This window comes from Aythya fuligula, chromosome 15, assembly GCF_009819795.1.
Source record: "Aythya fuligula isolate bAytFul2 chromosome 15, bAytFul2.pri, whole genome shotgun sequence".
In the NCBI taxonomy this organism is placed as follows: Eukaryota; Metazoa; Chordata; class Aves; order Anseriformes; family Anatidae; genus Aythya; species Aythya fuligula.
In genome coordinates, this window is record NC_045573.1 from 12,850,517 (window position 1) to 12,876,451 (window position 25,935).

Below are 25,935 nucleotides of genomic sequence, written 5' to 3' on the forward strand. Positions count from 1 at the left end.
CATAATACCATTAGCTTCAGGGATGAAATCTTACCAGGGTAAACACCAAATAATACAGTGCAGTTGTAGGCAGGAGGAACAGCAGGATTGTAAATAGCAATGTGCCAATAAATAACTGGGGGAAAAAGAAACATAACCAATCATTAGTAAAGCAAGGGCAAAATAAAATAAAAATAGGAAATGGTGAAACAATGACAGATTGCAAGATTCTTAACTTATTTGTATTCCCTATTTGAATAATTCTGTTACCTTGAATATTTTCAGTATTACTTCTCTTTTTGGGCCTTTTTTGAGGCTATCTTCTCTGTGAATACGTTTGGAAAGACAAACAAGCTGGATCCTGACAGCACTCTTCCTTTATAGACAATGCCCAATATTTCCTATTTTAGTCTGGCTTCCTTAGGAAACAGGGCTTATGTGACCATGCTGTTTGTCCGTCCTCTACCCCTTTAAGTTTTAAAGCCACCAGTCAGTTTTTACCATAAAAAGGTGGAAGGGTAGGGAATGTTACAGACGTTTGAGAAGTATTTTTGTTCCTCCTTGTTTCAGGAGAGCTGGGTAGATAACCATTCCCACAGGCAGCAGCTGGCTGCCCAGTCTGCATGTTTGCAGCTTCACAGCAGCCACAAGACTTCAGTATCCTGCTCAGTGGGAAATAAGTTAGAGTTACTGAGTGGGGGGTGCAATATTTAGACTATATAAAGGAGAAAAATCCATAGGAAAGCAGGTGTCATTAGCTTTGCTGCCCACAGAACAAGTTATTTCCATTTTGGGCTGGCCCAGCTGGCTGAAGTCTAATTAATTCCAGCTAGAATCAGTGGAGAAATACGGATTTATGACAAATAAAGATCTGACTCTTCAGTTCTTAGTCACAGCTTCCAGAACAGAGAGGCCACAGGAACACAGGGCACAGGGCACTGCCATTTCTGCAGGAAGAGAACATGGCCACGGCATGTTATGAAAGCAAATAACCCAGACACTCCTGTCACAGAGGTGGATCAACATCCCAGCTTTATGCATGTAACCAGAAATAGATCGCAGTCCAACCCATCCTCCTCACAGCAGTTGCTTCTCGCCTCCTCTGTCACTGCACTGCAGTTGCTTAGCATCTCCAGAAGTCTTTTAAGGTCAGCTTTGAGTGCCTCGTCCCACTCAGGCCAATGACAGAATTCCCACTGGCCTCCGGAGCAGCAGGATGAAGCCTGCAGTGCCAAACCAATTCTCCTCAAAGCACACAGGGCAGAACCCTGGCGTAAACAGTCAGCCTGACACAGAGGCTCTTGCTTTTCTTGCACCAAAGAAAAGAAAATTAGCTCCCCCACTGCAGTGCCAGAAGCTCAAGCTTATCTGTTGCAACAGAGAGGCACTGGCCCTGGAAGTTACCAAATATTATTTTATTATTTTAGCGATGTTTGCAACAGCAGGTGTGGCGCAGACAGGCTCTGCTGAACTTTCATACGGCATTTCAGAATTTCAATAGAGATTACAGTGTTTGACAAAAAAAAAACCTGCCTCTGCTGTTTGAGCGAGAACGTGTGGGCCAGGATCCAGCACAGTGTGAATGAAACGGGGCCTTTTAATAGAAACGCTGGCGAGTCTGTTCCTACGGCAACACTGCTGGGCACCACTTCTTAACTTGCCTCCTTCCCCGTACCCAATCCTGTGCTCCAGGAGCCACAAGAATCCGCAGCACCCAGCGAAGCTCAGCAGGGCAAACCTGAGCGTGCAGAGTGCAGGGGTGCTGCAGGGCCCAGGGTCTGCTTGAAGGGGATGCAGCGCTGCACAATGTGCTCATTTTGGGCACCACGGAGCCTCCCGTGGCCTCCTTCTCAATATTACCCAAAGCAGAGCAGGACCGCATTGCCTGCAGGCAGTGCCCTGCAGCGAGCCCCCGGTACTGCAGCACTACCTGGTCCAAGTCATAGGAGCAGGAATCCACCCGCTGCCGGAGGACGTTCCACTTCTTCCCACGGAACAAGCGCCAGAGAGATGACAGGCCGTAAATCTTCAGGCAGTAGAGCCTGGGCAAAGAGAAGACGTTGCGCGTTAGAGCTGCGAGTTCCCAAGCCATCATCACTGCACCCCTGTGCCCACTCACTCACTGCACCACGCAGCTCGGGGTGGCAGGAGAAATCCACCTGGGGAAGACTCAGATAAAATGCTAACCACTCGCTGGGCTGTCCCGGGGCTGACCCTTGGCTGCTGCAGGCAGCTCCGGACCGCTGGAGGGCAACCCCCTCGCCATGCCTGCTGCCTATGGCAAGTCTCTGGATTTCTGCTCCTGGGGAAGAGGTTGGCATACGTGCAGTGGTGAGCGCTGCAGGAGGGCAGACACTACGAGCAGCAGCCACTGGCAGCCCCATGCCACTGCCCTCCCTGCAGCAGAAGGAGCAGCAAGGTGGTTTCCCCGCTCACACCTCAGTCTGTAGGGTTCAGACCTGCCCTTCCCATGGCTGGGGTGGCCAAGGCCCTGTCCTTCACACTTGCATCAGTACAATTCCATTTTACCTCTGCAGCAGAGAGGCAAGGGAGGGGACTGGAGCCCTTGCACCTTCATCCACAAGAGTGGGAAGAAATCCACTAAACAGCTGGTGGCACCCCTACCGCGTCCTTTAAGGCTGTTTCACTCAGTGCTGCGACACTCAGAGCTCTCCAAGGAGAGCAGCAATGGTGAGAGATGCTTGGGGTGGTAAGAGGTGGGAAACAGAGTCATCTACAGAACAACACAGAGGAAGAAAGAGCCCCTGGAAGGGAGAAGAGTCACCAAGAACCCTGGGCAGCAGTGTCTGACATACAGGGCTGTGAGGAACGGGGACAGAACCAACCCGTGGGGCAGATCAGAGCCTGAGCTCCAGCAGCCAGACCGGTCACCCAGCCTACTTCAAGTGCGGAGGCTGCTGAGCCTTCAAGACAGCGTTGTGAAAGCAGCGGTGAGGAGTCTTACCCCAGCGAGGAATCTGGTTTGAGGAACACCAACTGCTTCAAGGAACTGGCAGGGTGCCCGGGCTGGCAGGCACAGCTCAGCGCTCTCATCTCGGGGCCAGAGGGTGCCGGGAGCACTCCTCCAGCTCGCTGGTGCACACCTGACACGGCTGGGATGCAGGCTGCCCACCGCCCGCATGCCCCAGCACGACACCAGGTGTGTGGACCTGATGGACCTGCTCTGCCTTCACTGCTACCTGCACACACATGCCCGCTCTCGTCTCACTGCATGGGTTGTTTCAGAGGTGGAGCTCAGCAGCACCTGAGCCAGCATTTGTTCCGCCAGCTGCACGAAGGTGCTGCAGTGGCTGTGCTGGTGTGGGTGACTTGTACCCGCTCCTGGCTCTCTGTGGGGACACCAAGCACAGCAGGGACAGTTTGGTGCCAGCAGCAAGGTAACGTACAGCTGCTCTACGCTTCTAACACACAGCCCAGGCTGGTAGACGGGCTCCCCGCAGCTCACAACAGGAAAGCAATCAGCAGAGAAAATGCTTTTCCTGTTTCCACTCACAACTGGAAGGGACCAAGGGCACTTTTCACAGCCCAAAACAGAAATTCTAGTGAACTAGAGGTGTTGGGAAGAAACTCTGCTTTACTGACATGACTGATTTTGGGTGTAAGCCCTACGCTCACAACAGAACCAATTCATATCCCTAAACTACATGTAACTGAAGTGCTTCTATTTCTGCTGTTTGCAATGCGGAGCCCTCTGCTCAGAGCCTGGGGAGGAACAACAGCAGTTCTGTACTTTATAAGCCAAAGGTTCCATTATTCATTACCTTCTATCTCGTCTCCTTGGCAAGAGCAGCTATTCTCCAGCGGCCTGTGTGATGCCTTGCTGCAGCACTTGTTAACGGAGGGCAGGAACAGAGCACGGCAGCAGGCACTGCTTGCACAGTAACCCCAACGTGCCCAGCACAGGAGGTGCCCCAAAGCCACACGCTCCCCCAGAGCCCCTGCCTAGCTCCCTAGTAAGGCCCTCCAGTAGGCCCAGACAATGCCACCCGGATGGTGTCACAGTCCTGCTGTAACCCCAAAGCTGCCACCTGGGCTCCACAGTCCAGACAAGAATCCCTGAAGCCAGGCAGAGACAGGGACTTATGTCTTTCTCCAGAAGAACAAGCATTCCCCTTTCTTCCTCCTCTCCTCTAGTTCTCTGAAAAACCACTGAGTAGGGTGCCACTGAAGAGTATTAGGAGAGGTTGAATCAAAGGGATAGGGTGAACTTGCCCTCTACCTGTCACGTAGTTTTATTTTTCCAGGTCACTACCACAATAAGTAAATATTTAAGAATAAAATGAGAACTGAAAGATAGATTGCTTGCACTCCTGTGACCATCATTTCTACATGCATAAAAGAAAGCAACAGATTAATTTCTGTCTTAAGCTGTGAATTCAAGAGAACTACAACAGGACTGAATGTACCTAGTATCATAGCTGGGCCTGGGATCAGATGATTCATTATCTCATAGCTTTGATATATCAAGGTTTAGGTTTTGTGGATTCTTTGGTGAGGAATCAAGCCACAGTGGCCCCAGGTACCCCCAGTCCCTGCTTTTTGCTAATGCTTTCTGTATATTGAGTGTCCATCTGGTTTTATCAAGAGGCTTTGACTCCATCGGTAATCAATAGCTGCCGCAGCAGACAGCTGTTAGGTGCAGTGCTCCACAAAATAACGATAGGCCCTGAACGTCCATCAGACTTTCTCCACAAACATACCCAACACACAACCAAGTGAGATCAACTCACCTTGCTCCGTAGACATAGAAGCAGTAGATGTGGAAGGTCAGAAGGGCAACGATGTCAGAGAGGATGCAGAGAGCCACGGTCAGGCCCAGACAAGCCGACAGACCGACATACCAGAGGATCATCTCAATGAATGGGGACATCAGGTGAATGTAGCCTAGTGGACATTGCAGGGTCAGTGTTTGACTGATACATCTTATGATGACAGTCTCAAAGGACTGATTTTCTCCCCGTCTGGTTTCTCCCCTCTGTTCAAACATTGCTCCAGAAATCATAGCCACAAAAATATAGAAGTGAAACTGGAAAAGTTCCTTTAGATGGCCATCTTCTGCTTAGGAGGACAAACACCAGCTCTCTTTTCCCCTGGGTTTGTGTTCAGGTGTGGCAGCTCTGTGAGGAAGGCAAGGATGTGCTCAGCTTGAACAGAGCAGTCACCTTGCTCCACACAGAGCTTACTTTTTTAGATTTGTGTCCAGGTTCCTAATTACATTTTTAACTGCACATGTCAAGCTTTACTGAAGTGATCTCTCTTTTCTTCTTATTCCCACAGAAACCATCCCAAATGAATTTTGTAAAATAAAACAGTCTAGAGACACACAGCAGCTTTCATCACTGAAGTGGAGTAAAGTCACTTACTTGAATGTCAAGTAGACTACGTCAGTATAATAACTAAGGAGTTTGTTCCCATCGTGACTATTTGCCTTTATCAAGACACTTACTAAGGATAACAGCAGTGTGGTGTTTCAAGGAGGGAATACACATAGAAAAGCTCTAAAAAAATAAATTGAAGTCAGTGTTTGCATCCCAAAAACACATTTCTCTTCCCTATCCTATCACCTGCCTCTTACAGGGCAATGCCTACATAAGACCTAAAACCTTCCCTTGGACACTCACCACCTATGGCACCAAGAAACCAAGATCCATAGTGACTTGCACTTCTTGCAAAGCACCACGACAAGCACTTTATTTAATATGCATGACTTCCTTGTGTGGGAATCCAACTTTGGCTTGGGTTCCCACAGCGGGAAGACTCACAGACGAGTCTGTACTTGCAGGAGTGCATTTTGATTCATTCACCTCTAGGCAAACATTAAGCACTTGGGAGGGAAGAGATGAAAAGGGAGGCTGAAAAGTTAAACAACTGCACTTACTAATCCAAAGATGGATGTGGTAAAGGAAGAAACGGCCCAACACCTGATCCAAAGCTCGGTTCATTTTCAGTCCAGCTGGTGCTCCCATTAGCCACTGGAGCAGGTCCTGGAGCTCTTCAGCTACATGCTACAAACACATGGAAGCAAACACGTAAGCAGCCTGAGATAAATTCCTACCACATCAAACAAGTCCAGTGTACTGAACATGTTACCCCACAAAAAACTATTTCACCACACCCTTCAAAGCAATGGAGAAAAAAAATCAAACGACTATAGAAAACTAGTTAACTCAGAAACACAACTTTATCGGAAAATGACTCTTTACTGAACCTAAACGTAACAGCAGAGAGAGCTAAACTGCTTAAATGGTTTCTGCTGGGAACATGAGCCTAGGGTTTGTTCATGGATGTGTTTGGTAGATTGTAGTTTGATTTCTTGCTGTAATAAGTATTCTTGAAATAGATGGCAAATGCTGGTGCACAAACGAATTTAATTGGACGGAAAACTGAAAAGTCAGAACTGAGAGAGCAATCTCAGTATGGGGAAAGCAGCCAGGATCTGTAACAGGGCAGGATGGCTGTGTGCTCATGGACAAAACAGGAAAATTTTACAATGAAATAACCTGTATGAGTTTACGGCAGGCTAGAAAACACAATTATGTAAACGTGCTTCATATACAAACTAGCTTGCTTTCTGCTCTGTGGTAAACCACTGTCTTGTCTCACTTGTAGGCTTCAGAGGGATACCCATGGCATCCCAGTAAAAAAGAAGCCTTCTGAATCACTGAGAACAGTGCTGATGGAGTTTGTTCCCAAATCACAGAGGGCTTTGACTCTCGATTTCTAGTGATTTAATCCCAAATTATTTACTGATTTTCTCTCTACACCACACTGCTTTGACTGCAGTAGGCAGGGCAGAAGATGGTTCGGCTCTGCTCCTCAGAGAGTGCTGGAGGCAGCAAAGAGGTGGGGAACATACCTGGAAGAAGTGACCTCACCCACTGTCCCACATGAACACAGATTGTGAGTAAATAAGTGTGCATAAGAGTCAACACATGCTACCTGAAGCTGATGTGCTATAGCCTCATTTCCCCATAATTTGTAGGGAAAGTTTCCCTAAGAGGAAATGTCTTCCAATAAATGATTACATTTCATTGACCATCTGGATCATCGCAAAGTGGATTTGTAAGCATTTACTTTTAGTGTAGTGGCAAAACTCAGAGCTCCATCTTCACTTTATCCGAAAATCCCCTGAACAAGATTGCCTCTTTATTTCATTCATTTACCCTCTGCCTCAACGTCCCTTAAAATATCTTGCAGTAAGTCAGAACTGATTTGAACCCACAGATCTTACCTCCATCACTGAGAACTTTTAGCTACTGTATAAATAGACTGGTTTTAATATTTAAAGTGTTGGATTTGTAACTTGGAAAAAGCATTTGGGGATTTTAATGAAATATTTAAATGCTTGAAAGCAGTCCTTCAGCAGGGCTGTTTTCCAGCTCTGACTACTTCTGAAGGCTTCCAGTTCCAGTGGTACCACTAAATTCTGACAGGGGCACATAACCCTGGGAAGGTGCCCTGGCTTGCTGCTATTTAGCTGGGCAAAGCATTTCAAAACACAGGCCTCAAGCATAACCTTGCAAGCTATTTTGCAGCCAGATATTTTAGGACTGATCAATAGCAGGCAGGATTGTAAAAGGTGACTGGGAGTCTAATCCTCTTGTTGCAGTCATGCATACTGAATGTGACCAGTGGTACGAAATAAGACACAGTGAATTACATGGAAGTGCTTTCATAAAGGGGTGTAAGGACATCACCAAACCGGAGACTAAAGCTAACATGGCTGGCAATACTTTAGATTGGAAATCTTCACAGCCATGTTCTTCTTGCTTGTCTCCATGTGTCCCGTGGTGCTGTGACAACCACGGAGAAAGACACACACAGCCCACTGAGGGTGGGCACCGTGGACACTGGGAAGTGCAGTGCAAACTGAGTGAAGCATCTTGCACAAGGCACTGAAAGCAGAGCCAAAGCACTCCCTGCCAGGCACCTACCTGTGATTTTATAAAGTAACACCGAAGAATATTTTCCAGGTGGTGTCCTCTCTACTAGCTTTGTTTATATATTAGAAAACGTAACTAAATAGGAACTTGCATCCAATTATCTCTAAGCTCCAGTCACATGTTTGGAGGCATGATCTATGATAAATATTTGTTTCAAAGAGATTACAGCCTAAGGAAAAGAGAACACAGCCAGGATGCAAGAGGTGAAAGAGGAAAAAATAAAAAAGAGGGTTTCTAAGCAGTTCTTCATCTCAAAACAGAAAAAAATGTAGCACTTTGAATTGGATATTTTTGTGGAAGGCAAAAACAAGGACTGCTGTTGGGAAGCCTGGTGGGAGCAAGCGGAAGGAGGAGGGTAGGAGCTGTAAGGGCACCTACAGAGAGCAGATTATTCACATTTTCCATTCTTGTTTTTTAAAGCCTGCTCCAAAATCAGTCCTTCGTGTTGCATACAGCTACTCCCCAGTCACTCCCTAGGTGTCTGAATCACATCTGCTTCATTTACTGACAAAGGCAACTTGTTATTACAGTCAGCACAGCACAGCTCATCAAGCTGTGAAAGTGGGAGCTGCAGTCAATGATGTCTTGTGCATCATCAACAATTGCTAGCTAAGTGCTGATTTGAGAACCATTATATCAGGGGATGACGAATGACAGCTAGGGAACACGGCTTGATCCTCACGTCAGCAGGCTGAGCTTGTGACCCTGGCAATTGTTGAGAGTCAAAATAATCTACCTGCACCTGCTTTCTTCCAGAAGGATGTTTACTAGGAAAAAAAAAAAAAAAGAAAAGAAAAAGAAAAAGAAAAAGCTCTGCTTCCAGCCCCCAGGCAGCTAAAAATTTGCCAATGTTAAAATCAGTCAAATCCATAAGGTTACAATGAGGTTGTACATATATACATATTATGATAAGATTATTAAAATATATATAATGTTCTGTTTACTAGCAGATACAGAGATGTAAGAAGGTCAATGCCATCATCAGATGTAGGGCACATCAAAAGCAGAGTAGCAAGGAGCTTTAGGGAAGGAATAGTAACTCGTTCTGCACAGGGGAAAGTTTGCATTACTGAATTTGGCAGCACAAGCACTTGAGAAAGCCCAAGTGATGGGAATAATGTGTACCAGATGGACACTCAGCAGCAAAGTGGAAACCTACTGTTGAATGGCTAAGGGGAGATTTTGCTGTCATACCGGAAAAGAAGTGGTGCTGGCTTGCACACCACACGCTGAAGTCATTGGTATATTTTGGGATCACTCAAAACTGCATTTTTTAAGGCCTGCACATAATGTACATAAATCGATGCCTACCAAAGGCAGTAAAAGGACTCCAAATGATTATATGTCCACAATCTAATAAGCTTGAAAGAAGAAAGTACAGCTGGAAAGTCAGAGGAGTTATAAGTGGCCTGAACTGATAAGCTTGGAGATACTGTGGAGAAGAAAGGCACAAACCATACAGGGCCACCCATACAAGGGGAAGTTTACACTTACAGAAAAGTAATCAAACAGCTCTTGGTGACACTGAGGTAATGAAGTCAGCACACGTAGGAGACGTGATGAAAATAACTGGTGCTACGATATGAAAGTGGAGTGACAGATGAGCTAATTTTTTGAAAGAGGAATGAATGAGCAACTCTCACAAGCGAGGCTGTCCAGGACAGGTGCTGGGATCAGATACACCTTGAGCACAGAGAGCGTCCATCTGCCAAAGACACCGGGCAGATGGAACCCCTCCTGGAGCCACCTGTGCAAATGGGAACACAGCCAAACGCCACTTCTTTACAGACTTGTTAAGAAATCAGATTTTTGAGAGTTGGACACTTGGAATAATCCCACGGGGTGAGTTTTAGAGAACTTAAACTTTTCCAGCTGAAATATCTGCAAGGGTGAAGACTTAGGAATAAGACTTAGAAAATGATTCTTAGCTTTTAGCTCAAATACTACGGGAGTAAGTGTATTGCAGAAGAAATGTAGTCCTTCCTATCCCAACGTTGCTTCTCAATAACGTCTGCAGCGCTCCTTAAAACATGCTGTCCTTATGCTTGACTATGAAAAACAACAAAAATAGCAATAATAATGATTCACAGCTATGCTGGATCTCCATACACACTCCATACACATTTTCTGAAAGCACAGCGTGTACAAGAATGATCAGAGACATATGGCTTGTGACAATGAAAATGTTAGACATGGACCAAGCAGATCATTGTCAAGGGAATTGTGATCTCTTCCCAAGAAAGACAGGATTAGTAAAAAACAAATTGCTGCTGGAATTCTCTAATCAGAATAAAATTCCTCCCAACCATGAAACCGAAAAAGAGCGATGAGAGGATGTCTTCCAGCTCCCAGAAAGAGACCAATGGAAAGATTCATTTTCTGTCCCAGAAATGAAAGAAAAGTGAGCAGAGAAAGGATTAGGTTGTGCAGCTGCATGACAATGCTCAACGTTGGCTGCACATGTATTCCCAAGACACAGAAGCTCTAAAACCAGAGCTAACTTTAGATTAATGGTCTGGCCTCCAGCCTCCGAAGTGCATTATATGTTCCTTTCTGCCACTACGCAGATATATTGGAGCGAAGCACTTAAAATGAGCCACCAGAAAAGCAGGGCAGTATGAGTCATACTTGTTCTTCATGAGTTTATGCTGATGCTGAGGGATCTCAGTGGGCAAGAGGAGTTGTTTGAGAAAAGCACAGGACACAGCGAGTTTTCCTTGTTTACCATCTGCACACCAGAGTTCTTAGGATTTCAGGTGTTTGCATCCTGACTAGCGAATACCTTTGGATTTCCCCATGAACTTCCTCTTCACAAGCACAGCTGCATGCTTATCAGGTTTGACTTTTCAGCAGTTTATCAGATTCAACCCAAGTTACAGCCTTTTCCCAAATGCCCCATAAAGCAACTTGACGATACTTCTGTGAACTTGATAACCACTCCAACCTGCAGCTGCACGGCTCTGCCCAAGCCATAATTGTTACTTTGGGAGCTGGAACAATCCTCGAGTAAGTATCTAATTACTATTTACTGCACACTCAAGCCAGAGCTGTGTTCCTTTTGAACAGCCCCAGGAGGCCTGATTTGAAGATTTCACTGTTCTTGCGGAGACCTAATTTGCATGACTTCAGACAGGACTCTCTCTGAAATCCTTGTGTTTAAGGCATTGCCTCCTTACAGGCACTTCAGGCATCACGAGCTGGTCAGTACCCACAGAAGCTGAAAGAGGAATGGCTCTGACCAGACTTACATCAGCCACAGGGATGAGGGTGTCAGCAAGGTGACCGATCCGGTTCTTTCTGTACAGCCAGGACATGAGCAGTATTCCCAGAGCCACATCAATCAGCAGAGAGACAAAGATGTTGGCTTTCCTGCATGCACGATAAAAAGAAACAACGTTAGAGCAAAAGAAAGGACAGCACTTCAAGTTTCAGTGACAATTGTTGGCTTCACTTACATAGCATCTTTCATGTCCCAGGAACAGTGGGACAATTTACTAAAGAAACGTGGTGCAGAGTGCTTTTGACTTTCACTGATGTGCTGCTACTTCTAGGGCCAAACACCAAGTGACTCCGAGCCTGCCACACGATGAAACCTTTTTTTAAATAAGGGGAGCGAAAAGCAGGGTTAAAGCTACAAAGAAAAATAACGTTAAACAAAGTGTATGTGCACACCCAGCGGGAATTTAACAGTACTAAGGGCACCGTCACTTGGAGCATCCATGCTGAGATTAGCTTTCTAAGAAGTACCACCTCTAGTGGTAGGTGAACCACTAAGCAATGTAATAAACTGTGTTTCTGGGTTCATAAACATCCAGAAGGGCTACCAAGCTGCCCCTCACTGCTAGAGTTTCTGAACGAAATTCCATGACATGAGTTATTCTGGAAACCAGATTGAACGATCACAGTTACTTTTGGCCTTCAAATCTACTAATCCACTTTAAGCATTCCCTGGAAGTCTATTCCTGCAGGATCAGGGAACTACACAGCACAAGGCTTGCTGTGTAATGGCCATAGGACATTCAGCATGACCTGTCTCAGATCCCTGCCTCTCCCTGTTCCACTCACTGTGCTGCACGTTTGCTTGTTCTGTTACACTGACATTGTTACTGCTGCTGGAGTCTCTGGTCTCCAGTAACTGTATGTAAAGAGTGGGTGAAAGAGGGCAGCATTTAAACCTTTCTGCTCTTTTGGAAAGTGTCACTGAATACTGATTGCAGGTTTTGGTTAACCTTGGCAACATATGTGAAAGCAGTGAGCTTGTGGGAGTATTGATAGCAACGCCCTGCATGTGGGTGCGGTACAAACTTTTCGGGGGCAATATCCCAGTCGTCTTTCCCAAGCTAGGGAAGAAGGCATACATCTGGCAAAAGGTGTAAGTGGTATAAAACAGAGCACAAGGCAGAAATCTGCAAACTAGCAGAGAGTAGACCATGCAAGGCAACACTGTGTGGTGCAACGAGGACCCCCCAGTGTTGTCGTGTCAGCCAGGCCAGCTGCAGATCCCTGCAGCGGGCAAAGGATCCATGGTTTGGGTTCCCCAGAGGAGACAGGGCTAGAGCAAACACGTGCATGCCTTTATGGGTACTCCATACCTCATTAGCTGGGTCTGGTTTTGAGCCTTCTTGTTGCTGCTGATGACCTGGAGGTGCTGCAGGCGATGTGCCAGCTGCTCACAAGTTGAGAGTTTGCTCCACAGGAAAGACAAAGGCCAAAACTTCAGCATCCTGCAGAAACACAACAGGAACCTCCTCTTTTGCTTCTGCCGTGTAGCAGGCTGCATGTTGTTTGTACAAACTCCATGCAAAACATTCAGTGTAAAGGTCAGGTTATGTAACCAGAAACAGCATCAACATATTACCATTAAAGAATATTACATATTCACCACTCTCTTAAAGGTTAACAGAATTAAAGCAACCTTTCCCAGACCAAGACATTTAAAGCAGACAACCCAACCTCTCATTTCCATTCTGCAGAACCAAGTGCCTTGCTCTTCCTTGGAAGGCAGAACGTGTTACTGATCCCACCCTGGGCTCTGGGATACAGCACTAGGGTTGCACCCTGCTCCAGGTTTTCAGGAGACTGGAATCGAGGCAGATCTGTACATACTGCAACAACACAGCACAGCACAACTGCTTCACAGACCCCAACGTGATTAGTAAAATCACAAGTGAGCTTGGTATAAAGGACAGCTGCATTCTCCCTACAGTTTGTCCCTTTTTCTCCCTCTTTTCTTTTTCTTTATTACTTTTAAATGCCCTTCTCAGGATCTTCACTCCTATCTTCTCTCCACCCCCTTGGCAAGGTTGACCAGCACTATGCAGATAATAAACTTTGGAATCCTAATTAAATACTGAATGTCAGCACCCACTTTAAGCTTGTAGGGGAGGGAACAGTCACATGTTTCGTTTTTTAATGACTCAGAAGGAAAGTATTAAATGATGCTCAATTATCTTTGGGAGTTACTTTTATTACCACACAACATACAAAAGAAGGAACAAGTGTGATTTGTGTAGTCCAAAATGACACCACTGGATGCAGGTTTGTCAGAGTGCTTAATAGCAGTGCAGTGACACAGAGTACCGGGGTTGTTGTGGGGAATAAATTCTGATGTTCACATAATTGGGATCGCTTCTTTCCTGTCCACAGCAGTTGTTTCACTCATTAAAGGTCCAGAAATCAATATTCACTCTTAGTTATTTCTTTCACCTACTCGTTTTATTGCTTTGGCATGTTCCTTCAGTTTACATTCATTCTGAACGCTAAAATTATTCCCGGTATCCTGCTTCGCTCTTGAAATTGTACAGCTGTTTGGATTGCTCGTGAGCACAGCCTGGAGATGTCCATGAAAGTGCACATGCCTGCCCCAGACCTCATCAGGAGGAATTTAGCCTGTAGTTTAGCAGCAGAGTGTCATCAGGACTGGACGCAGGACAGGCAGACCAAGGCCCTGGCTGCTGTTTATGCCTTCTACACAAATCACAGGAGTACGGCTGGTTCAAAACCCTGCTTGGTTCACCGGGGCTGCTATCCCCTTGCTCCCCCCACCCTTCTGAGCCCTTTCAACCAGACTTCAGGCACGGTTTCTCGGTTCGACAGAGTCCTGAAGTCCCCTTCCCCCCAGATTTCAGATAGCTGGGTCCTGAAATACACGCAGTGTGCCGTGAATCATTCTTCTCAACTCGAGGCCTCCGAGTTACTCAGCTCTGCCTCGCAGCCTCCCACCTTGGAGACGACAGCGCGCTGCTTCTCAGCTGCCTTGCCAGGAGGCAACACCTGACGTGTTTACTGGGGAGGTGAGCACTGTCCCCCCACCTCACAGACCTGGGTTTGCAGATTCGCCAAGGCACAGGTGCAGGCGAGGCTTCTCCTCCCATTATATCCCAGCCTGGCGGCTCCAAGTTCTCTCCTGGAAAACCTTTGCTAAAGCAGAGGGTCGCACTTGAAATGCAAAGCAGGGGGAAGGGGGACGTGCTGTGCCCGTGCTGTTATGCCCAGGAGGCTGACGGTGAAAAACCACTGGTCAAAACAGCAGCTGCCAGAGCACCCTGAGCCAGGTGGCATGCGATGGCTCGTGGCCCCGTGCTGCTCCACGGCTCCCCAGCTTGCAGCAGCTCTCAGCTGTGCCACCTCCGGTGTCCTCTGCCAAAGGGAAGGGCACGCTGCTGCTCTCCTGCCTGGGAAACACCTTGCATGGGTGAGACAGATCCCCAGAGCAGCCTCGTCCCCACGAACACCCCATGGCTGCTCAAACGGGCCAGGCCAAGATGCTGCCCCGCGTGTTGGAAGGGATGCACCAGGGCTCTCCGCTTCTCCGTACCATGGCTGACTCTCTCACTCCTTCCACTTGAGCGAGCCAACCTCTACTCCACTTAACATACTTTCTTTGGCAAGTACGTACACGTTTATTTAAATCAAAATACAAACACACTGCAAAAAGCTTGATATAATAGTTGCAAGATGTGCTCTGGAAACTCCCATCTGTAAGGGGACTGATGAAGAAAGCCAAAAATATTTCTTGTGTCGTCTCCTACCCAACGCGTACCAACTCTGCATCGCCATAGATGCTGCCACCTGTTCATCGCACAGTATACGGAATGATTTTTTACAAGTGTGATGGAAAAACAATCAAACTCATAAAAAAAAAACAAGAATGACGTATCTCTGCATTATTTAAACAGCAGGAGATCTTTGGGATACTTCCACATATAAGGAATTTTAGCAATAAATTAACACAATTTTCCAATTCTTTTTTTTTTTTTTTCCCTCCAAGGATTTTTTTTCAGATATCAGATGAAAAACAATCTTTCTGGACCTGGATCCCATGCAAATGCTACAGCTCCAGAACCCACAGCTGCCTTTTGCTCTCTGCTACAAGCTGCAGGAACAATGCCTCCCTTCTGGGTGAGGAACCAGAGGTCCCAGTGTCAGTGAGAGGCAAGTAAATGGATTTCTAAAAACAAACAAGCCAGAGCACACCGAATTTATTGCCCCGGTACTAAATCACCCTGACCTTCTGAACAGCACACTGGGGACCGTCAGTGGCTATGGGAATTCTGCACCCTCTGAAGATGGAGTTGCAATGGCCACCCCGGAGCACAAGGTGGTGCTGAAGAAGTGCCTTACCGTGAGATGAGAGAATATTTGGTAAGCGTGGATCAGGGCTGCTGCTCGCTTTCTGAGGCTTCTAACCACATTGCCCTGCTTCCCCAGCACAAATACGCAGCAGTGGCATAGCCAAACAAGCCCCAAGCCCCTGCAGCCTGCGTGGACATCACAGATCTTTTCCTGTAGCTCTTCCAAGCTGACCATCCTTTAACATCCCAAAGATCTGGGAAAGAAATCCTGTAGTAAGCCCCAGAAGGGAAAACATGTCGAGCAAAGGAAGAAGGGAACTTCTTAAGTGAGAATCTTTCACTGTTTGTCTGTGCAGGACCTTCTCCTTGCACCAGCGAACAGTTAGCCTTGCGCCTCAGTGACTTCTCCAAAAGGCACCACTATTATTATACATCAAATAACTAATTGCTATAAATTAGTTAAAGAAATCTCCTCGGGCAATGACTCCACTGTCACCTGCTCTGATTTCAGTAGACCCCATTTTATGCTGGGTACGGGCTGGCCCAGCACAGGGAGAGGGGACGGGAAGGACACGTGCATTTGACATCCTTGAACCCTCTCTGCATCGTAGATGTTAGCACAACGAGGCTGTACCATACAGCACGTGGTAAACGGAACCAAATTGTGCTAAATGACTTCGAAGGTCAAGCAGGAGGTTTGTCAGAAAGCCGGGTGCTAACCTATTTCCTCAAAAAATGATGTTTTAAAACCTCAGTAAAATAAGCAAATATCACACTGATACTATGGGTGAATAAAACAAAGAAGAAAGAAACCTACACCTATGTCCCAAGGTTAAGAACAAGCTCAACCTAGGTTTAAGCACAGCAAACCTTGTGTTCTGCCTGCTGCTGTGCGCAGCTGGCTGCTAGCCCGGCCGCTGCTCTGCCTCCAAATGTCTGCCCCGGTTTTTAGGAAAAGCTGAAAAATCAGAATAGCTGCTGATAAACTGGGCAGCAGCATCTGTGCCCAGCCTGCCAGACTGCAAGGAACGGGACAGAGCTCCCAAGTTATGCTTGGCCTATGGCCTTCTGGAGACCTGTGAGGCTTGGGCTGGACCTGGCTGATCAAGGTGAGCAAGGCTGGCTTTTGAGAGCGAGGGCCTGCATGGGAAAGGATCATCCTGCTTGTTGGTTGTCAAACGTAATCCACGCAGGGCAAAGGACCTTCAGGGCTGACTCCCAATCTTCTACCCAGCCACAAAGCTCTGCCTTCATTTCCATGAACAGCCAAATGCATGCTCAGCATCCACAGAGCCATCCCTGGAGGTACTGGTGGTCCCTGATTACATCACGTCTGAGATTGACCCGAAGTGTCTTCCAGCAGAGTAGTCTAACAATGGGCAGTTCTTCCTTCATACCAAAGCACGTAACCCAGCTGCTCAGCAAACCCTTGCATATGAAGAGTTTCACTGGGTACCTCAAGGGAGGCTGTAGCGAGGTGGGGGTTGGCCTGTTCTCCCACGTGCCTGGTGACAGGACGAGGGGGAATGGGTTTAAGTTGAGCCAGGGGAGTTTTAGGCTAGATGTTAGGAAGAACTTCTTCACTGAAAGGGTTGTGAGGCATTGGAACAGGCTGCCCAGGGAAGTGGTGGAGTCACCATCCTTGGAAGTCTTCAAAAGACGTTTAGATGTAGAGCTTAGGGATATGGTTTAGTGGAGGGCTGTTAGCGTTAGGTTGGAGGTTGGACTCGATGACCTTGAGGTCTCTTCCAACCTAGAAAATTCTGTGATTCTGTGATTCTGTGATTCTGTAATTTTTCACGACAGCATCATACAATTGGAAACCTGTTCAAAGACTGTTCCCCACACCCTTAGGCTGCACTTGAGAAGATTTATCCATGAATACAGTAGTAGCTGTTATCCAAATCTGATCAATCAAAGTGTCCCCTTGCAGCACGGAATCTGACCTGCAGTCCCTGCCCTGGCACAGCCTCTCCGGGCTGGCTGACCAGACGTGTTATCTGACAGCCTGCAGAAGCTTCTGCCCTTCCAGTCTGCTCAGAAGCCCTCTGTAGCACACACATTTGCCACGTGTTACATTTCAAGCATCCTATTCTGTTTCATCATTTAGATTAAGGGATTTCACCAAGGCTTCACATAGACCAGCATTGCCTGTAACCTGATGTAAGGTCCCAGAGCCACACCAGTGTCTCCTAGAGGGATGACGGATTCAGACACACCATTAACTGATGTTTCACAGCCATGGAGGTGTTCATAGCAAATAGGGAGCAGGAAGTCGTGGCTATTGAGCCATAAAGAAAACCCTCACGTCATCCTGCCAGCCATGCAATAGCTGGAAAACCAACATTTCAGCTGTGACAAAACTGAAGTAGGGCTGAGCTACCCCTAGTGCAATGGGGAAGAGCTCAGTGCCTCCCCAGAAAGCCCCCCCACCCGTCCAAGAGCTCCACCATGACTGAGGGTACCTTGAACCCCTTGTTTTCAGTGGAGCTCCCCACGCTTTAATACCAGCTCTGCAGCAGCCTGTTTCCACCAGCAGGTTCATTCGGGAGCTTCGCTGCATGCCGCTGCCCACAGAACCTGACACACCACTGGTTTATACTGGGTTGGTCTGCGGCCAAGGTGTGACTGGCACACGGAGCAGCCCTTCCCGTCACCCTTCTCACATCTGAGACTCGTATCAGGGGGTTCCCCTCCTGGCAGCCAGCTCTGCACTTTGGCTGGTCCCTGCCAGCAGCGTGAGGTCCGTCAGCCCCATCCCCAGCCCCTGCACCGTGCCTGCCGGGGTGAAGGCACAGGAGAGGGGCTGTGCTGCAGCTGGGACTGAGGAGCCCCACAGGAGGCACGTCCACTTGTCAAATAAGAGCCCTGCTCTGCAGTCCATACCTATTATATCACCTGCTGTACCACCTAAGGGTAATTTTACAGGCTGGTGACCTCAGATCAGAAAAGGAGATGTCTTGGAGGCACACGAGGTCTGTAGAACTAAAAACAGTACCGGAGATACAACGTGACTGGTACTGATGAGTAAACTGACTTTTATATAAAGTGCTCCTATTGGGGTTGAGCAGGAACCCTACACTGAGGTATGAATGTGGTATGAAACGTGGTATGAACCACATTTCCTCACAAACTCAAGCTGTCCCATGCCATGCCACCTACCTGCTCTTGCAGGCCCCAGAGATCAGCGAAAGCAGGAATGTCAGCAGCATGCAGGCGGGCACAGAGGCCTGCTTCATCAGCTCCACGATGATACTGGCTTCGACGCCATCCGACTGCCAGTGGGTCAGCTTGATGGGCCCATCATCGTATTTGTCCGTCATGAAGAGCACCTTGCTCTTTGCCACGGTGTCGAAGATGGCAGAGAGCCTCGAAGCATCCTCTGCCTCCTGGGCAGTGGAGGCAGCCGTGTCCAAAGGGGGGTGCAGACAGGACAGCATAACTTTGCGCTGGTCATAATACACCAAGATGATTTCTTCTTCCCTGTGGTTATTAGACCGTTTCTGAAGGGTGGAACAGCTCCAGAATTTGCTGTCTCCCTCTTTGCTTATCTGAATCCAGGGCTCATGGGAGAATATTGTCCCAAGGTCTTCCAAGAACTCACTCAGGCTCTCTTCTTTCTCCTGCTTGCTGTTGTTCCATGAGCCAAGCACGGAAACATTGACCTTAGTCACCCGCTGGAGTTCACTGAGATACTGCTTCACCTGAACGGGAATGAAAGGGAAATGGACCACAGCAAGGATAACGGCAGAGTTCTGTTCCGAGATCCAGCGCCCGATCAAGATGCCGCTTTCTGCTGAGGAGCAGCATGAAGGGAAGAACACCTTCAGTACCATGTCAGCGATCCCTGAAGAACAGCACACCTGCCAAGAGACACAGAAACAGAACTTGGGGATGGCAATTAAACACAAGGCAAACCTCAGCTGGCTAAAGCCACCAGTAAGGGGGCCCAGCCGAATTTTAAAACACTAAGTCCAACTACTTGTCTCTGCACTGGAACGAGTCAATGACATTAGTGACAGACACCAGGCCTTTCGATCAGAGAAGCATCTAGGAGGGCCCCGATAATCTGCAGTCTTTGCAGTGAATTTTTCAGCAAAGCCCTCTCCCAGCCCCGGAGCAGCCTTCCACGATGGCACACCGGCCTCTTGGACCACCGAGACCAGGAATCCATCCAGCTTTGGAGCTCGGTTCTGACACTGAATGTTCCTGAGCACTTCCCACACTTGCCTAGGCAGTAGCACACCACAACGCCTCTGGGGAATATTTCCTCCTATTACTGACAATGAACTATTGCTTTATGCTATAAAGGAGGATGATTTCAGAGCCTCCTTTATCAGCTGGGAACCCAGAGCCGTATTCTGTAACAAACCCACTGATCACTCACCTCCTGTAGTCTCCCTCCCCTCATTTGGAAACCAAGACAATAAACTTGCTGTGGATGGACTACCCCAATTAACTCATTAAAGTTTACATAGCGGTGTCAATGCATTAGATCCCAAACCAGGAGAGGCACATCTGTTTTATCAATGTCCCTTATCTAAAGTATTTTTCTTCAGGTCATGAAGAAAACATCTCAATGGCTTTATAGGTCTTTTGTAAAAAGGAGCTTCGAGGCGGCTGACAATGTCTCTTTAAATAAGGTGGAGGTTTCTAACAGAAATATAATTGCTGTAAGGAGGGCGCTGGCACAGAACAATCAGCACCCGGCGCCCGCTGTCCTTTTCTGTCCTTCATTGCTTTGTTAGAGATGTGAGAACTCCACAGGCCCCCAGGCTGGCTCCTCTGCGAGGGACCCAGTCAGTTGGAAAGAGAAACACAGAGCGTGTTCATAACATGGAGAGAGGGTGCACAACGCAGCGGTCCCTGGTGTTTTTATTTTTCCTCTCTTTTTAACGCAGGACAATTGATCTCGTAAATCTCAGCATCTGGCAATCTGCTAGGGCACGGAGTAGGCAACGGGGAAGCGGCAAAGGCAAGTGATTAACCTGCTGCCAGACCCACAGCCCTGCCAAATATAGTGGTAGATGTCTGCTCACGGATGAGCTGTCAGCCCCTTGAGGCAAAGGTGAAGTTTCCTTGGCGCACAGCTCACTCCTCCGACCGGAGAAGCCCCGCAGTTGCTGTGCTTGCAAGGAGTAAGGTTTCTCTGGGACTGAATGCTCCCTTTTAGTGCAAAACTCACCCCAGTGTTTCCTCTCAAACAGGTGTAAAGGTGCTCGCGGGGGATTTTGTTAGCAGTGCGCTGCTGAATTGTGTTTGCAGGCACTGAGGGCCCTCCTGCCCATGGCGAGAGCAGCATTTGGAGGCCACAGAGGACTGACATCTCCTCCTACTTGACCAGAGGGATAACCGCAGAGACGTGGAGCCTGCAAGGATGCAGGATCTCAGGAGAACCTTAAATAATACATATTTTTTCCAAAGGGTTTCAAGCCTCCAGCAGAAGAGGAAGTGAAGTGGAAAAATGTACCAAAAGAAGGGTAGAGAAATGGCAGATGTGACATCCTGAGACTGTGAAGGTGCAGGACACCAGGTGTGATAAAGACAAAAGACCTGCAGTCCAACTGAAAAATACAGTCTTTCAACAATATTTAATGACTCTTAGACCCCAAACGGACTAAAACCAAGACATCCAAGCTTACCTTTCACTTCTATTGAAACAGCTAAGGTCAGGGTGGCTTTTTTTTTTTTTTTTTTGGTGAAAATCAGCTAACACACACAATTAAACAGACTGGCCCTAAGAAAGTGAAATAAAACCTCTCCCCCGCATTTCACATTTCTTTCTTTTACAAACACTCTGAAGTTAGATTTAGGTTTGAAAAAGCACTTTCTTTTTGCTGTCTCATATGTGCTTCCAGGTAAAATAAAATAAAAGATACAAATATAAATACAGGGGCTCAAAACCAACAAACCAACCAATAAATCGAGACTGAACACGTTGTGAATACACCTACATACATAAGCTCACAGATTATTTAAAATGATACAGGTTTAGCTAGAGTGAGAGCATCCTGGCTGCACTGCAGCACCAAAAAAAAATTACAACTAAAGTTTACCAATAACTGAATATTTTAAAAACCTGAAATTGAGCTGAATATTTTAAAGAGCCCTGAGAAACTGATGAAAATAAGACCTTGAATGTGTTTTTTTTTTTTTTTCCAGCTTGTTTTAATTACCAAAGCTACCACCCGTAACACTGGACAGATATCTTTTTAAAAGTTACATTTTTATTCTTTTTCCTCAAGAGATGTCAGAGTTGAGCGTATCGCTACAAGACTGCCCATGTTGCTGCACAACTCCCCGCCTTACAGGCTTGGCCATGCAGTGAGGAGGATTATCAGCCGGCTCTTTTCATTCAAACACTTATTTTCCACTGTTCTGTTTTGTTTTGGTAAAAAGAGACGGCCACACTCATCCAGGAAAAACTCTCACGGAGGAGAAACACTTCTTATCTCTCCTATTTTGCTTCTCCCCTTACCTTTTAAAGCCAGCCCACGTTCAGCCAGCGAAACACCTCGGCTGCAGCTCCGGTTAGGGAGCACAGCCCGGGGGCTGCTGCAGGGCCGGCAGGGAAGGTCCTGCCCAGGGGCCGTTTGGGATCTGTGCCCCCCCGGGGACTATTTGGGATCCGTGCCCCCCTGGGAGCCGTTTGGGATCCGTGCAGGCAGCCCCGAGGCACCCAGAGCCTCCCGTTCCCGCTGCCCCCCCGGCACCGACCCCAAACCCCAAGCGGGGCGATGCAGGGACGGAGGCCCCTGTGCAGCACCGCGACCCACCGCCCCTCAGCCCGGGCCTCCCGGGAGCCGGCAGCGGGCCTCTGAGGGGCCGGCAGGCCCGGTCCATCCCCTCCCGGCCCGGTCCATCCCCTCCTCTCCCGTCCCCTCCCGGCCCGGCCGCCCCGCACCCCGTGCCCGCCGCCTACCGCTCCGCCGCTCGCCCTCTTCCGGCAGCCCGGAGCCTCCTGCGCTCCGCAGCCGGCCCGGGTAGGGCCGAGGCCCGGCCCCGCCGCGTTCCGCTCCCCGGCGTCGTTCCCCCGGCTTCTCCCAGCCCCGCTCCCCGCTTGTGTTTTAAGGCCCGGCCTCACGGAGCCGCCGCCGCAGCCCCTGGTGGCTCCGCTCCCCCTGCGGTGCTGCCCCCGAGGCTCTCCCCGGGCTGGGCGCGCTGAGCCCGCTGATAAGCAGCCCTGGGAGCCGATATCGCTCCGGGGAGGGCAGGGCAGGGCCTCGGCGTTGCTGCTGGCACCCCCTTCCCCCTCCCTGCACCCTGCCCCCGTGAATGCCCTGGCCGGCAGCCAGCGGTGCTGAGCTCCCCTGCAGGCACGCTCCTGGGTTGTGGGGTCAGCAAGGGGAAGAGACCTTCAGTGGGGGTGAGGGACGAGGGTTTGGGTGCCCTGTGTGGGTTCAGAGCCCTGCAGCAGAGCCGCTGCCTTCAGCACATCCACAGAGGCCTCGGTGCTGTCGGTGCACCCTGCCCCAGCAACGCCTGGAGCAGGAGAGGAAAACGCCCTTCCCTCCACCACCGCGCCCTGCCAGCTCTCTGCTGATAGTGGCAGGGGCTGTGGCACCCCAAAACCCCCAGCCCCGGGGGTCAGCACAGTCCCAGGGCTGTGTTAACATTGCACATGCACACAGGCGGCCTACGCCGTGCAGTAGTCGCTGCTTCCCTGTAGAGGTCAGGAACGCAGCATGGAATGGTTGCCTTCCATTTCCCCTTCTCCTGAAGGCCAGGCCTTACCCCTTCAGCCCAACGCTGCCGCTGGCCTCAGGAAGGTGGAACTGTGGCCACAGAAAATGTGCGTGTGTGGAAGAGAAATTATTGTTTTATCTTTGAAGAGGCACGCAAGGGGGTGGTGATAACGAGTTTCCAAGACACCAGCACACAACCATTTTTAATAGAATCAAGTCCTGAGTTGGAAGGGACTCGTAAGGATCATTGAGTCCAACTCCTGGGTCCACAAAAGACTACCTAAAAATTAAAACATGTCTTAGAGCACTGTCCAAACACTTCTTGAACTCCAGCAGGCTCGGTGCCATGACCATAGCCATGGGGAGCCTGTCCCAGTGCATGACCATCCTCTTGGTTTTGAGTAACTCAGTCCTTCTTTAGGTGCTCTGGTGGACCCAGGAGGCACAGAGGACATCCTTCACTGCTCCAGTCCTTGCTTCTGCCACCTGGAGAAGCTGGAGAGCAACAAAGTTAAGTGTGGGGACGATGCCTGGCTGCGGGAGCAGCATCATTTGCGGACCCAAAGCTCCTCAGGGTTGCGGTGGCACCAGCCTCACTCCCTGCCCGGGCACTAGGCTGGGGTTGTCACAAAGTCCCCAAGGGCTGGCGGGGCCTCACGTGGTACTTAAAGACCTTGACACAATTCTCCCCTGTGTCTGCCACAAAGAGATGCCCAAAGGAGGAGCAGGCCACGCCGGCAGGTCTCCTCAGCCCCGTGGACACCAAGCAGACAGGAGCCCCGCTCTCCGGGAACAAGTGGACCGTGCGGCGCTGCTCGTCTGCCACCACAATGCTGCCTTCCACGTCAACACACACCCCCGCCGGGTTGCCGAACTGGTGTCCGTATTTGCTGCCGAGGGAGCAGACGAGCTGATGGCTGCTCGTGAACACCTTGACGTCCCCGCACTCCTCGCTTATCACAAAGCCTCCGTTGGGCGCGGGGCTGACGTAGCGAGGTCCCTGCAGGTTGGGGACCGAGCGGACGTTCGATGTCTTAAAGGCACGGTCCAGCGCAAAGCTGTGGACTTGGCCTTGGGCATAGTCTGCTACCAAGATCTTGCCCGTGGAGTCTACTCCAATGCCCCTGGGGGAACCGACCTTTCTGATCTTTATCCATTCCCCCTTGGAGGGGCTGGTGTGAGGGTTGAAGACCCAGACAGCTCCGTTGATCATATCGGCTACAGCCACCATTCCTGTCCGAGTCACAGTCACGTCCTCTGGCAGGAAAGTGCCACTTTCCATCCCCGTTTGCCGGCAGGGCAGGGACTGCAGTGTTTTGCCTGTGCTGCTGAGGACGTGGACCCAGGGAGCAGCCTCGGCTGTCACGTAGATGGAGCCCTCCAGGGAGCAGTGGATTCCGCTCACTCCCCCATAGCGGCTGCCTGTGGGGTTGGGGATCTGCCGGACCAGGTCGTCCCGGCAGTAGTGGAGGAGGTTCTTGATGTTGTCCAGGTCTCTACACAAGCTTTTGGTCTTGTCTGCCAGCTGGTGGACGTGGTGGTGTGTCACCATGCCCATGCCCGGCTGGCTGCTCAGCAGAGGGCTGGCTGTCTGAAACGTGGCGATTGACTTCAGCTGGAGGGTGTAGATGGCTTTCAGAAGCTTCTCCTTCTGCTGGCTGCTCTCCAGAGTGTAGTCCATGGCAAGTCTCGTGTCCCTGTTTGGAGAAAGTGATAGGATCATTACTGGCCCTGCCTGCTGCTGTCCCTGGGAACATGCTCTGAGCCCAGGTGTTTGCTGTCCGCCCAGGGCCAAGGTGTCAGTGCTGGGCTGCATTCACCCCCATGCAACAGAGACAAGATTTCAGCCCGTCCCATTGATTAGGTGCTCAGAATATAGAGATAAACAGGGACAGTGGCACAACAATTGAAGAGATGGAAAGCTGGATCCGCAACCAAAAAGGTCCATGGGCTTTGGTCAGAGTTTGGCTGCTGACAGATCTGCCCCGAGGAGTTATGCGTAAGGGAGAGCCCTGCATGTGAGTGTGCTGGATGTGATCTGCACCTCTCCAGTTCATGAGATTAGTGGCTTCTCTCAGCCCTTAACACTTCTTGACCCTGTTTTCTGTAAGCCACATCTCCCCAAAGCATTCTCAGTCCACTCTAGCACCTCAGAAACTGAGGCTAACTCTTCCTCCACTCCCATGTGGTACAATTTCACACTTGACCAGTGCATGCCTTTGCTAAAGGCAGCCCCTCCCTGTCTAAACAAATTAAGTTGTTCCTGAAACAGTTAATGCCTTGACAGGAAGAAAAAGGCAGGTATTGATCTGGTAGCCAGTTTCAGCCTATGCAACCAATTCAGAAACAGGTTAAGCTTTCTGGCAGATGTGAGAGCCACCAGGAGAACCGCAATTTCTTTTTTGCCCACTCTCCCTCTGTTTTAAGAACACAAGTACCAAGGAATGAGGCATCCAGAAAAACAGAGACCACAGCCCTGCTCTGCTATCTGCTCTCCAGGGGCTGGATATCGTGTGGCTTCTAACACACAGCCAGGAGCCGGTAAGAAAAATGTGCCCTTATTAAAGTTCCTGAAGAGACAGAAGTTAATTTTGCTTTAAATGTGGTCATCATTATTATTATAAACGGACATGCTCAGCTGTTCTGAGTTGTTTGCAAGCCACTGCTTCACTTTGATTACCCTGGGTCCCGTGAGTGTCTGGTAGCATGTGGGCTTTGGTGCCTGCAAAAGTA

General features: G+C 49.0%; 1 protein-coding gene across 1 annotated transcript in view; it reads right to left on the reverse strand.

Moving 5' to 3' along the window:
- The window catches only part of PIGQ (phosphatidylinositol glycan anchor biosynthesis class Q), a 33,849-nt gene extending 11,381 nt beyond the window's left edge, over positions 1-22,468 (reverse strand). Inside the window, exons 1-8 of the mRNA XM_032197840.1 lie at positions 22,440-22,468; positions 18,680-19,380; positions 12,536-12,667; positions 11,192-11,312; positions 5,879-6,005; positions 4,731-4,884; positions 1,910-2,021; positions 35-115 (exon numbers count right to left, since the gene is read on the reverse strand). Of these exons, the coding sequence (XP_032053731.1) occupies positions 35-115; positions 1,910-2,021; positions 4,731-4,884; positions 5,879-6,005; positions 11,192-11,312; positions 12,536-12,667; positions 18,680-19,353 (1,401 nt within the window). The 5' untranslated portion in view covers positions 19,354-19,380; positions 22,440-22,468. The remainder of the gene's footprint in view (positions 1-34; positions 116-1,909; positions 2,022-4,730; positions 4,885-5,878; positions 6,006-11,191; positions 11,313-12,535; positions 12,668-18,679; positions 19,381-22,439) is intronic.
- Positions 22,469-25,935: the final 3,467 nt, after the last annotated feature.